This window comes from Balearica regulorum, chromosome 4 (assembly GCF_011004875.1).
Source record: "Balearica regulorum gibbericeps isolate bBalReg1 chromosome 4, bBalReg1.pri, whole genome shotgun sequence".
Lineage (NCBI taxonomy): Eukaryota > Metazoa > Chordata > Aves > Gruiformes > Gruidae > Balearica > Balearica regulorum.
Window position 1 is genome coordinate 17,349,157 of NC_046187.1, and position 12,330 is coordinate 17,361,486.

At 35.8% G+C, this 12,330-nt stretch overlaps 1 protein-coding gene across 2 annotated transcripts in view; it reads right to left on the reverse strand.

Moving 5' to 3' along the window:
* LRBA (LPS responsive beige-like anchor protein) overlaps positions 1 to 12,330 on the reverse strand; it is a 419,285-nt gene that overhangs the window by 329,025 nt on the left and 77,930 nt on the right. For both annotated transcript variants that reach the window (XM_075751281.1, XM_075751280.1), the window contains exons 23-27: positions 4,725 to 5,756; positions 3,499 to 3,674; positions 2,010 to 2,163; positions 1,460 to 1,640; positions 37 to 164 (exon numbers count right to left, since the gene is read on the reverse strand). In XM_075751281.1, coding sequence (XP_075607396.1) covers positions 37 to 164; positions 1,460 to 1,640; positions 2,010 to 2,163; positions 3,499 to 3,674; positions 4,725 to 5,756 — 1,671 coding nt within the window. The remainder of the gene's footprint in view (positions 1 to 36; positions 165 to 1,459; positions 1,641 to 2,009; positions 2,164 to 3,498; positions 3,675 to 4,724; positions 5,757 to 12,330) is intronic.

The following is a 12,330-nucleotide window of genomic DNA, read 5'->3' on the forward strand; positions in this document are numbered from 1 at the left end:
TGACTTTTGTGCTCCTAAATGTGGTCTTATACTTGCCTTTGCTGTAGACTTTCCTGTTCCTATAAAGCCCTGCACTGTTTTTTGGTTCTTCCCAATGTCTCCAGTAGGCTTCATCTGTGCACGCTGCTGACACTCCAAGCAATTTCTTACGGCTACTGCACATACTTGAAGGGAAAAGAAGTGTTAAGAATTACTCCGGGAAATAGTATTGTTTATAACCCTTACAGAGATGTATAATACATTTATGTTTATCACTTGAACTAAAAAGTTTAAGCACATCAGTGAAATGATACTTTGTTTCCATAAATTTTAAATAGTCACAAAACAATGCTCAAAATTCTTTAATAATTTATAACTAATTATTAATACTAAACTATTAGAACACGTATGCTATATCTATTGGATACTTCAAAGTGAGTAAGTTAGCATCCTTCATTTAAATTTTACCATGCATACAACCATGGCAGGGAGAGGGTGAAGACAGCTAAATTTCACAGACTAGCAAGGAAGAAAGACAAGTGATACACTAGTGAGACAAATGACAATGTTTGCTCCACAATGCTCTGTTACTCTTGGACTAAATGTTCTGAAGTTACACAATTTATTCTTTTAGCTTCACAATTGTACCTGTTTCATCTTCTAATATTATTTTCAAAGGAAAAAAGAACTACCCCACCTCTATACCTGTTTGCATCCCATAAATCTTGTTCTACCTGCACAAAGTTTTAATTGCCTAGAAAGGGAGAGGAAGGCTAGTTACTGTTGAGGCTCTGAGCTGCTCTGGCACTCATGCAAATTAAAACTTTTCATTACAAAAAGTCTTATAGCATGCAACTAGCATGTATACCCTCGTCCTGTATTAACTAACTGAACCCAGTTACGATCTTGTATGTTCTCATCTCCACAAGAGTCATTACTTTTTTAGGTAATGACCACTTTCTTTCAATCCAATTTGATGCAAACACACTATAATACTGGATACAACTACTGCCTGATTTGAACCCTAATCTTTAGAGATTTACATCTCTAGTTTTCACCATACCTTCATCTACCAATATCAAGATTTAAACCTCTTTTCTATGTATTGTAAAGATTCACATTTTTGTATACAGCACAAGATTTCTTTTTCTTAAAGCTGTTATGTTCTCAGCCTTGACTATTTGGGGAACTTTGGAAAAAGAAATATCTTCATGGATAAAATGAAAAGATGCATCCACAACAGTCAGGCTACCAAAACTTAATCATTTATCTTATTTAAACTTTTTAAAGAGGAAAAGAACCCCATGTATATGCATTGGAGTATACAGTAATAGTAAAATAGTAAAAGATCCCAATCCTTCTTTACCTAAATTTAAACTTGATTTTAAAAAAAAAAAGACAGAAAAAAAATAAGCTAACAATTGCTAATGATTTAGTAACAGCAAGCTCCTGTGCTCATTAAGTGGTTTTATTTGCTTACCCAGACGAAGACATTGTCGCAGAATTCCTCCAGATGACATATTTTTCTCAGACTCAATTTCAGTGAAACCAAGAGAGCTTGCAAAAATTAGCACATCCACAAGGTTGATTAATCTCTGGAGAAATGTTAAAGATGCTTCTACTGAAAGTCCTTGAGTTGGCTCAATATTCTCCAATTCATGCTACATAAGGAAAAATTGAAAGCAACATGTACTTTTTCACAAAGGTGATATCCCTGTAACTCCAGTGAAGAAAAATGTATGCTGGAAGTTCATTTTCAGTTACATTCAAAAGTAGTAATTAGTCATATTCTAGGATCATTAGTATTGGGATTTAATCCCATTCCAGACCACTGTGGGTCAACGAAGCTAGGCACCCAATTTATCTTAGGGAAAGCATGGAGGTAGGAAAGGGAAGAAAGAGGTGCTTGTGGAAATATCCCACGCGCATTCCTGTTTCCCGAAAGGACAGATATAATAGTTAATACACTGCATAAAGAAAGGCATCCTCCTACAAGTGATAAATTTCCAAATAAAAATGAAATTTCTTACAGTAGCAGATGTGGCAGCAGAAAGCAATGGCAATATACCACCACAAGCCATGATCATGTTGTCCATCACTTGAGAGATGAGGTGAATTGTGTTGTGCACAAATATGACATTATCACTGCTATTCACAAAGTCCATCACAGTTTTTGTAGAATGGCTGTCCAAAAAAACAAAAAACAAAAAACCACCATTGAGAATACATCTTTATTTTTGTGGTATTTTAGCATCTTTATGCTTTCATAAAACTAAAACCAGACAGACAGCAGTGGGGCAGCAAATATCACATGACCGTAAGGGTCAACTGATGTAGCCTAATCTAAATCTAAAACTACCCTTCCTTTCTGTTCTTAAATCTCTCCAGATCATAGCTTGCTAAAAACATCAAGATGTGTGTGTTAATCATTTGGATAAACATACATTATAGACTGGTTTATGATTAGTTGCCATAGAAAAAGTCACTGTATCAGGCAATACAATAAAGTTTCCTGGAAACTCGTGTGAACGAGATCTGCACTTAGAAGTTCAGAAAAATAAAACAAACACTCTCACTTCTCTGAGGGGCTTCTCAGAGAAATTAGAAAAAAAAAAAAAAAAAAATCAATGAAATACAAAAACTTAAATCCTGTTAAACATGAAAATAGATTTTCAAAACAGAACCTAAACTAAAAATATATTTTAACTATATCTGACGATGTCCTGAAAGGTTAATTTAATCACATCCTAAAAATCACAGTCAAACAAAAATTCATCTCAGTTTAAATTGTTTTAATAATTTAAATACTCTATTTCTTCATCCTTACATTCCTTTTCATCAGGTCAGTACTGCTATGTGGTTCAATTTAAATTTGACATTCACTATTACAAGCTAATAATAGACACCACTCTTATTTAAGTTATTAAATCTTAACATTAAAATGCAGAATCACCACTGTTTTCAAAGTTTCCTTTTTTTTTTTTAACTAAACTCATCTTTATGATTACATTCCAGATCCCTGTTACAAGTTAATTTTTAAATGCATAGAAGACAAGATCTCTGTGTTCACAGAGCCCTATCAAAACAGCAACACAGTGTGTATAAATGCAGAAGTAATAAATATTATTTGGGATAGGTTTGGAGTTCTTTAGTCCATATTTACATACTAATAAGAGATGCAGGCCTGTCCATACATTAGGAACATGAAAATCACGGTCCAATTAAAAAAAAAAAAAAAAAAGAAATCAACAGCAAGACTGGCATTAACTTAAATATAGCCAGGATTTCAGTCAAAATATATGCGTAGGCCCTCAACCAATACGCATTTATGCCTGTAAAGAGTCTTAAAATTTGAGAATATTTGGATATAGGTCACAAAATAAGTAAGGCTACTGTATGAGTAAAATACCAGATGTGCAAAATTCAGAGAGTGATTCTGATGCAGTTTCAACAAAATCTCAAGTTAATTATAATTGAAATGCCAGTCTAGATCATTCCCTATAACGCATAGAAATTTACCTTCTCCACATCTGTATATCTGTTTCTATGGAAAAGAGTAAGTCTGTGAGCAAGCGCTGATGCATCAGTGACCACTTGAACTCAGGAATACGGAACACAGTTGACCTAGAGTCTCTTCTCTGCCCATCTGATGTAGCAGCTAGTTCTTGTCCTGAAGAATCTTGCTGCCTTGAGGTCTGAATACAGTTTGCAGATGAAAAAAGTACAATACACTCTGGTTATTAGTTTCCATGGCATACACTAAAACACATTTAATAGACTTGAGATTTTAGATATTCAACAAGTTTAGACTGTGTACATGGTTTCATATAAAGCTAAAACTATTACACAAATGCTATTTACTGGATATACCAAACCTACAAACTAGTCTACAGCTGCACTACCACACCTGTCGGTCTAGCCATACACAAGCAGCAGCCCAACCTTACCACAGGGGGAATATATGTTGCTGTAGACAGTGGGTTTCCTCCTTTAAGGAAGAATGGTGCAGAATGAAGAGCATCCATTAGCAGGTATCTCTGCAGAAGGGAAGTACTCAGATACATGACTATTTAACCATGAAAAGCTGAGTTAGAAACTAAACACTAGAGAGGTGGAGCACTGCAGCATGCAACAGAAGCCCAGCTTTAAATTACACTTGCACAAAAAAGGTAGGCTGATGTGATGGAGTGACAATCCTATCAAATTTTAGTTTCAAATTTTCATTTTCTTGTGTGTGTACCTCCTGCAGAGAAGCTAGTGTAACAAATATTTTCACAAGTTCCACCAGGATATGAAAGAAACTTAGTGCTTTTTTTTCTGCACAAGCAATGTTTACTTCTCAATAATTGTAAGAATTGACAGTATAAGAGACCAGACTGAAATGAGTAAAAGCAGGTTGAGTAAAGAAGCACAGAAATTCTAGGTAAAATCCTCTCAGGATATATAAATGCTTCTTTCAGTTCTTCAAACTTAAGAACCAACGCAGATGAAGTGTCCATCTAGCCAAATACTCAATCTCCATCAACACCCAGTGGATGTAGAAAGAATAAACTCTTAGAGACTTCTCAGTACACAAATTAGTAAGAATTAATCCAAGGTTGAAAGTATTCTTTAGATAGCTCACAAAATCCACACGCATTAAAATCCCAAAAATGTGTATGGGCACACTGTTTCAACAATCTTGAAATTAAAAGGAAGTTCTTTTTTTATAAGATAGACAGGTAGACAGGACAGGTAGAATTTACCTCAGGTACAGATCTGTGGGGCAGAGGTGCTTCTAGACATCTGTTAGCTTTCAGTTCCAGTTTTTCTGTATCTGATGCAACACTAGAAACATCAAGCTTGGCAATTCTTTTGTCACAGGTTCCAGTGGGTTCTGACACAGGTGCATTTGCGTTTTGTTCTGCCGTTTTGGTTTCACTAGAAAGAATCTTTTCTTCTTCCAGCTTCTTTTTCCCTTCTGAATCCGGTTGAGTCACTACTTCTTGAACTGCGGAACTCACTGTTTCCGGTAAAGAAGTCAGTTCTTGTTTTTCCCCATCCATACCTTCATTATCTCCAGATTTTAAAAGCATAGATTCAGGTTGCTTCTCTATTGTTTTTTCCTGCCTTGTCAGTTTGCTTTCATTGGAGCTATGTTCCTTGTTCGTTTCTACAAACTCTTCTGAAGGTAACGGCATACTACTTTCCCCTTTCAAATCAACAAAGCCATCTTCATCTTCCACCTCTACTGTTGATTTTTCTGGTCTTTCTGGAATTTCAGGAGTTTCCCCTTCCAAAGTAGTTTGCATTGCTAAAGAAGCAGCAGTGACAGCTACTGTTTCTTCCACAAGCTCAGCAGCTTGGCTCAGAGAATCTTCAATTGCTTCAGCTATTCCAGTACTAATTTCTGAAACACTGGGCTTTAGTGCTTCTGGTTCTGAAGAAAATTCTGCACAAGACGTTGCTTTTAAAGCCTCTGTAGTGTCCCTGTCTTCCCCCTCTAACTTCTCCCTATGATTAGACACTGAATGAGTTTGTTGGTCACCATCTGATGAGGTACTTGTCTCTTTTTTCTCAGTACTGCACTCCATATTATCATCATCAATGCAGGAAGAAGCAGGAATATCTTCTTTTAACTCCAAACATTGTTGCTTTCCCTTGGATTCAGCTGCTTTGCTAACTCCAGAGATTGTTCTAATTGGAGTTGAAGAACGTATTCCACTCCCTTCACCTCCTTTCCCTTGGTACTCCCTGTACATTTGAGAAAGACTCTCTTTGTGCATTTCAAAAGTTACCTAAAAGAACAGAGTTGAAAGTACATTAAAAATTATATATTAATGACTGTTTTCTCTGAAAAAAACCCCACACCACCAAAATCATTGCTCAAATCACAAAGTTATACTACAAATGTATATAGGATCTTGCCCTCATGATAAAAAATAATTTCACATCGGAGATCACTTCAACTGAGAGCAAGTTTTTCTTTAGTGTACCTGTTAATCCTAGCCAAAAGAAAGAAAAGAAAAAAAAGTAACAAGAGTCAAAAAACCCTAGACTGATCCTAAGGACAGGAAATTAAATGTTTACTGGAAGTAAACTCAAAGTTTTAAAGACTACTTCTAGTAAAAGAAGTGAAAATGTTTAAAGCTTAATATTTACAGTTAATACTTGCATTATTTCCTAGGCTAATTACGGTCATCTGTAACTAGACTTATCTGTGCTACTTGCATTCATGTAATTGTATAGGATGCAGATAAAAATGCAACAGCATAACATTCAGAGAATTATTAAATTTGAGATAGCTGACAATCTCAATTTTTTTGTAACGGGGGACATTGTGACAAGTAGCAGGGGTACTTACTAAAACTGAGCTTTCACATGATTTTAGCACCTTGAATATGCTCAACAATCCACAAAGATAAACAAACTTTAGAGAAGTTCACATGAAAAAAAAAAAAGGTACAGTCCCACAAAATCAAAGCAGAGAGAAGCGTGTAACGAAGCCAAAATTCTAGGGACCTTCAACTGATACCAAAAATCCTCCAGAAGACTTTTCCTCTGGTGAACGCTAATCACCCAGTCTAAAAGGCACAGCTACGCAATCTGATTAAAGTGAGAAGACCTTCCTACATAAGAGCTGAAAAAAATTGTTGTTTTTAGGTATATAAAAAAAAGTTCCAGATTGAAAAATTCTTTATATATATACTGATAAAACTAATTTGCCCAAATAAATAGCTGTGTGTTGAAAGAAAATCTCACTAGACTAACTGAAGTTTTTATTAAATTGTCATTCAATTTCATTTATCCATACCTTTCTATTTAGGATTTAGATTTGTCTTCTATAACAGAAGTATTTATTTATCTGTAGGCTTAGGTCTCAAAATTTTCCCAACATATAAGCTGCAGGGTTTTATTTTTTCAACCATTTTCTTTATCATAAACATTTTCCATAGACAAAGCAGAGCAGTACATTTTATTAAATATATGAATGCATATTTTGTTATTCTCTTGTGTACTAAACTCATTCATTTGGCTCTCATCTAAAAATTCCATGTAAAAGGTATTCAAAGTGATGATTAGTCAGCAGGAATATTTTCTCTTAGGATGATACATGTAAGTCAAAAACTAACTTGACAGGTTAAAAAGGTATTACAAATTATAGTTAACAAATCAGAGATGAGCAAAAAAAGAACAAAGGCAAAAAGGAATATTCTTGGCAGGCTGTGTTGTCAACATTAGCTTTTTAACATACTATTTTCTCCATCAATCAAATATAATTTAAAGTACTGTAGGAGCATTGTACTATTCCAACATTTGACCTGAAGCATGTTATTTGTTCAAGTTGATTTAATTGAAACTTGAGTCTCTGGTTTCTAGCTATAGAACTGGGATATCTTCCTCCTCCTGTTTATAAAAGTCTTCCTGTACTAGTTTTAAATCAGTTATGTACAAACAAGAAGTGCAAATGACTAAAAATGACTGAAAGTTCATCCATCTGTCACAATGGATCTATAAAAATATTTGATTATAGGGTATTGCTAAATAGAGCGGGGGTGGGGGGAGGGGAGGGCATTATTATTTTAGAAACTTCCTGAACTGAACCCCAGTCAGGATATCAAAAGCAACCCAAAATACATCATGCTAATAAGCTCTCCCTTGCACTTTTAATTTGTTTTCAAAAACATGATTAGGTCAAGGTGCTACTTTTGGTCAAGTCATTACTTTTCTGAAGAAAAAAATCTCGACAACTTGAGTTCATCTCCAGCTAGCTTTCTCTCTCCTCTCTCTCCCTGTTGCTTCCTCCATTTCCAAAACTACTAAAGTTTTATTCCGATAAGTACTAAAGAGACATTCAACAAATACAAAACGTTTTGCTGAAATAAACAGTAATCATATGTACTTCCCAGAAAGCACATTGACCCACAATATGTATAGGCATTACCTAGGCAATACAAGTACAGCTGTAACAAATCTGTGATAACATAGCTACCTTTACTCATTTCTGTCTTCAGTATCAAAGTTTTTATTGTAACATTCATTTTGAAAAACATATGGGAAAATCAAAAGTTTTTGCAGGCTTTAGCTACACTGCGTACTTCCTTTTTTAACACTGTTAAGCTAGATCCAAGTATGAGACCTGGATTCTATGCTGGTTATGCACTGCTTCCAAAACCGCTGGAAAACTCTCAGGTCTAGCCTCAAAGTCTTATTTCACTAGTTCCCTTGAACCAAGGAAAAGCAAGATAAAGATGAAGATGAGAACAGCACTTTTTTATCATTATTTTTATGGAAAGGGACAAATGAGGGAGACATGTATGTCAAATTCTATTACTGCTGCTGCCATCTCTCCCCAATACTAATGGGGATGGGCACAATGACATGATCACAAGAGAGTGGCTGGAGGGACCTGTTACACAACATGATTTTCTTCAGTGCTCAAGTTTGAGTGCAATGGAGAGTAGTACATGACTCACAGAACACGTTCAATAGCAGCAACAATTCAACCTTAATGGAACGAATCATAGAGATGTTTTGCAGGGCTGGCAGTTACTAAATCCACCTTGCAAAAAGAGCACGTTAACAGTGTTGCAAGAGTTTCATCAAGCAACACTTGATGCTTACGCTGGTCCTTACAAAACACAACAAGCTTTAACAGCAATATAAAGTTCAAAGTTCTGGCAGCCCTATCTACGTAAGTGCTTTGATAAATTACCAACCTAGTTAGAGTAAATTGCAAGCATCAAGGAATATAACTTTAAATGCATTCTAAAAGCCTATCATCAGTTCTGTTACAGATGTTTTTCCCTAGGACTTCAAGGAATAACTTAGATTAAGGCCAAAAAGTAACATCAGCTCATCTAGCCCAGCCCTTGACTTTAAACCACTTTCCTACACATTGAGACCATTAACATGAATTGGATGACAGCATCCAGAAAGTTGCCTAGCTTCAATTTCCAGTCACTAATTATGTCTGCATTTCCACGTTATTAAAAATACTTTAATGAGGAAGAAATACCATGTTTTCAAGGTTGTTTAACATACTATCATACTGTTTTAAAAGCCCAAAAGAGAAGTAGCAGTACCATCTAAAAAGAATGAGTTTTCATTCCAAAGAACTAGAATCCGTCCTGTGACACCCTTCTGCAACCTTTCCAGCTCTTCAAAAAAACTTTTAATAGTGTGAACATCCGTATGTTCATGCATCATTCTAGTGTAAGTCTCATTAAACTCATATGCAGGTTTAAAAGCAATCTACTTTATGCCTTCTCACTTTCCACTCCATGAACACATTCTACAGTGCTGGTAACTACTTTTGGGGAAATGGGCAGTTAGTTATCTCTCAGTTTACATAACCTGTGATGTACTCTCTTTCTGTAATGCTGACTTTTTTTTCTAGTGCGCTACCAAGCCAATCCCCTTTACAAAAGCCTATTGCAGCTGCAGATTTTCTCTTACCAGCCAAATTTATCATCTTGTTAACAGCATTAAATCAACCTTGCTTGAAAACAAGTAAAAATTCGCTCTCCGTAAGTCCAGGGCTGTGAGCTTGCTTTTATTCTCCTCCTTCCCCTCAGGATCCTGAACTCCACCGATCTCATGGTCACTGCAGCCAAGGCTGCCTTTGACCTTCACATTCCCAGCAAGCTCCTTATTGTTAGTGAGTATGAGTGTCCAGCAGAACAGCTCTCCTCGTTGGCTCCTCTATGACTTGGAGAAGGAAGAAGTTGACAGTGAACTCGAAGGAACCTCCTGGATTGCTTACTTCCAGCTATGCTGTCCATACAGCACATATCAAGCCCATGATGGCCAGGGCCTGCAAACATGAGGCTGCTCCTATCTGTTTATAGAGGAGCTCATCTGCTTGTTCTTCCTGGTCAGGCAGTCCGTAGTAGATGCCGACTATAACGTAATCTTTGCTTGTCTTATCTTTAATCCTAATCCAGAAACTCTCAGTTGACTCCTCATTTCATCCCCTGAGCTCCATGCACTCCAACTGCTCTCTCACATAAAGGGAGTTGTTCCTCATCTTCCCAGCTTGTACTTCCTGAAGAGTTGCTATGCCTTCATTACATCACTCCAGTCACAGGAGCCATCCCACCACATCTCCGGGGTCCCTACAAGATTGTTATGTACTTCATATTGCATCAGTGAAAGCTCCATATTTTCTGGCCCCTCATTAGCAACTTCACTGCCTCATTAATAAACATGCCATAGCCAAGATTTCAGTTATTCTTAATAGCTTAAGTTCTCATTTCCCTGCCAACAATGGAGTCCCCCTGCCTCCAAGCTCTTTCCTTGACATCATAACTTCTCATTTAATTTTAAAGACACTTAACATTTCAGTGCTGGAAGAAAAGTTCAGCTAAGACTCCCTACTTTTTATTATGCAAACAATCACAAATCCAAATTCTATCTAAAAACTAGCCACTGTTTCAGCAAAGCCCCCCCCCCCCCCCCAAGTATTTATTAGCAATATATACTTATCTTATTCATTCATTATTCAAAATCTTCCCATGGTACTTTCTCTCTTTTGTCTCTTAGGAGAGTTTCCTGTTGCATGCTTTGGTTTTCCTGATAACCTACATGTCCTACCCTGAAGTCAGATAGGCACCATAGGTATTTGTATTAATTTTGAATGTTAACATGTGAATCATGAATTACTAACTCAGCAGTTTTGTTTTTCCAGCTAAGACTGTTGAAAGTTACAAGTATGAGCTCTGCTTACTGTATAGGTTAGAGACAATGGTTTGGAAGCCATTAGAGAGCAACACTCTGGAAACCAAACTGTGGTCTTCAGGACTGTTAATCACTACTACCAAGTAAAAAAAAAAAATAGAAAAAGAAAGTTAAAAAAAATTAAAAAGAGAGTGGCAAGGAGGTCAATACAGACAACTTCTTTTAACAGATGGGCAATGTAAACTTATGGGCAAATAAATCCAAGCACAATCTGATGAGAACTTACATTAATTTAAGAACAATGCAAGAAACTGCAAGGAGACATACACTGGTAAAGAAAATTAGACAGTACAGAACTACAGGAGAACAAAAAAGCCCTCAAAATCCACTTTAAAGGGATAACAATTTCTACTTCCACCATAAACATCAGAAAAAATTCTTGTCACTTAATTAATTAAATACTGTCCTTTAAATAATATTCTAATTTAAAATAGCAATGTATAAAGTTACGCAGACTACCTAAAACAGTATTTTTCAAACATGCATTTCAAGTTTGAGGTTTTATTATTTATATAAAAAAAGAAAACAAATTTTAAAAATACTGCTTTGTAAAATCCAATTTTTCAACAAGCCTATATAAACAGTTCTGCTCACTATATTAATCTGTAATGCGGTTTGACAGGAAACCAAGAAATAGTGGTACTATGATGGTGGCACTAGACAATTCTTCCCCCACACTTCTGTTGCATGACATGCCATTTATGAAACACGCAAGTTCACAAAGACAAACAATACACCCTACAAAGAAAACACCTAAGGTTAACAAAAGCAGTATCAACGAAAATGCAAAATTAAGTAGAAATTATGACTACTAAATACAAGTAGACAGAGATAGTATATAAAGGTATTAAAGATTAAACTTTACAATCTGCAAGCATGCAACAATTTACAAAGACAACTGTTAGCCTGAAGAACCTGAAATGTACTTAAGTCATTTTTTATTTTCCTTAAGGCATTTGCAACTGTAAAGCTGATAATACAAAATTAATTACCAGAAATTGTTCTAAATTAGTGAGCTAAAAGGCCAATCATTAATCTTCACCATCATGTGATGGTTAATCCATAGCTGTTTGCAATACTCGGAATGCATCTCTACGCACTACTAGTTAAGGACACTTGTGAGCTAATAACTGCAACATTTGCCTCTGCCATTAATTTTAACTTAATTTGACATCCAACATTTACTAATTGCCAAGGAGAAAAATTAGCATACAGCAATGAAGAAGGTTAAGATGATTGACATTTGCATTAAAGAATGTAGGGAAAATATTTTAACTATACATTAAGATTTTGTCCTTTTTTTCATTATCAGGTGGGCAATTTTGTAGAGTAGAGAGAGGAAGGGAATGTCTGCCAGACAGGTCAGACAATTATATAGTACTGCTGTTTCCTTATAGAGTCTGCTCAGTGCAAGCTAACTCCTGTGCTGCTGACACCATCAATAAACTCTTCATAATTCCAGAAAGCATTACAATTTCTAAATCTTAACAAGGACTTTATTGACCTGGTTTTCCACTTCTCCTCTAGCAACACTAACTGTTCAAAAGTGGAAACTAATCTCCAAAGAAAACCAGGTCTATTTAGATGGGAGGCACCAATACCTGAAGATATCAAATCTGATCTTCAATTCAG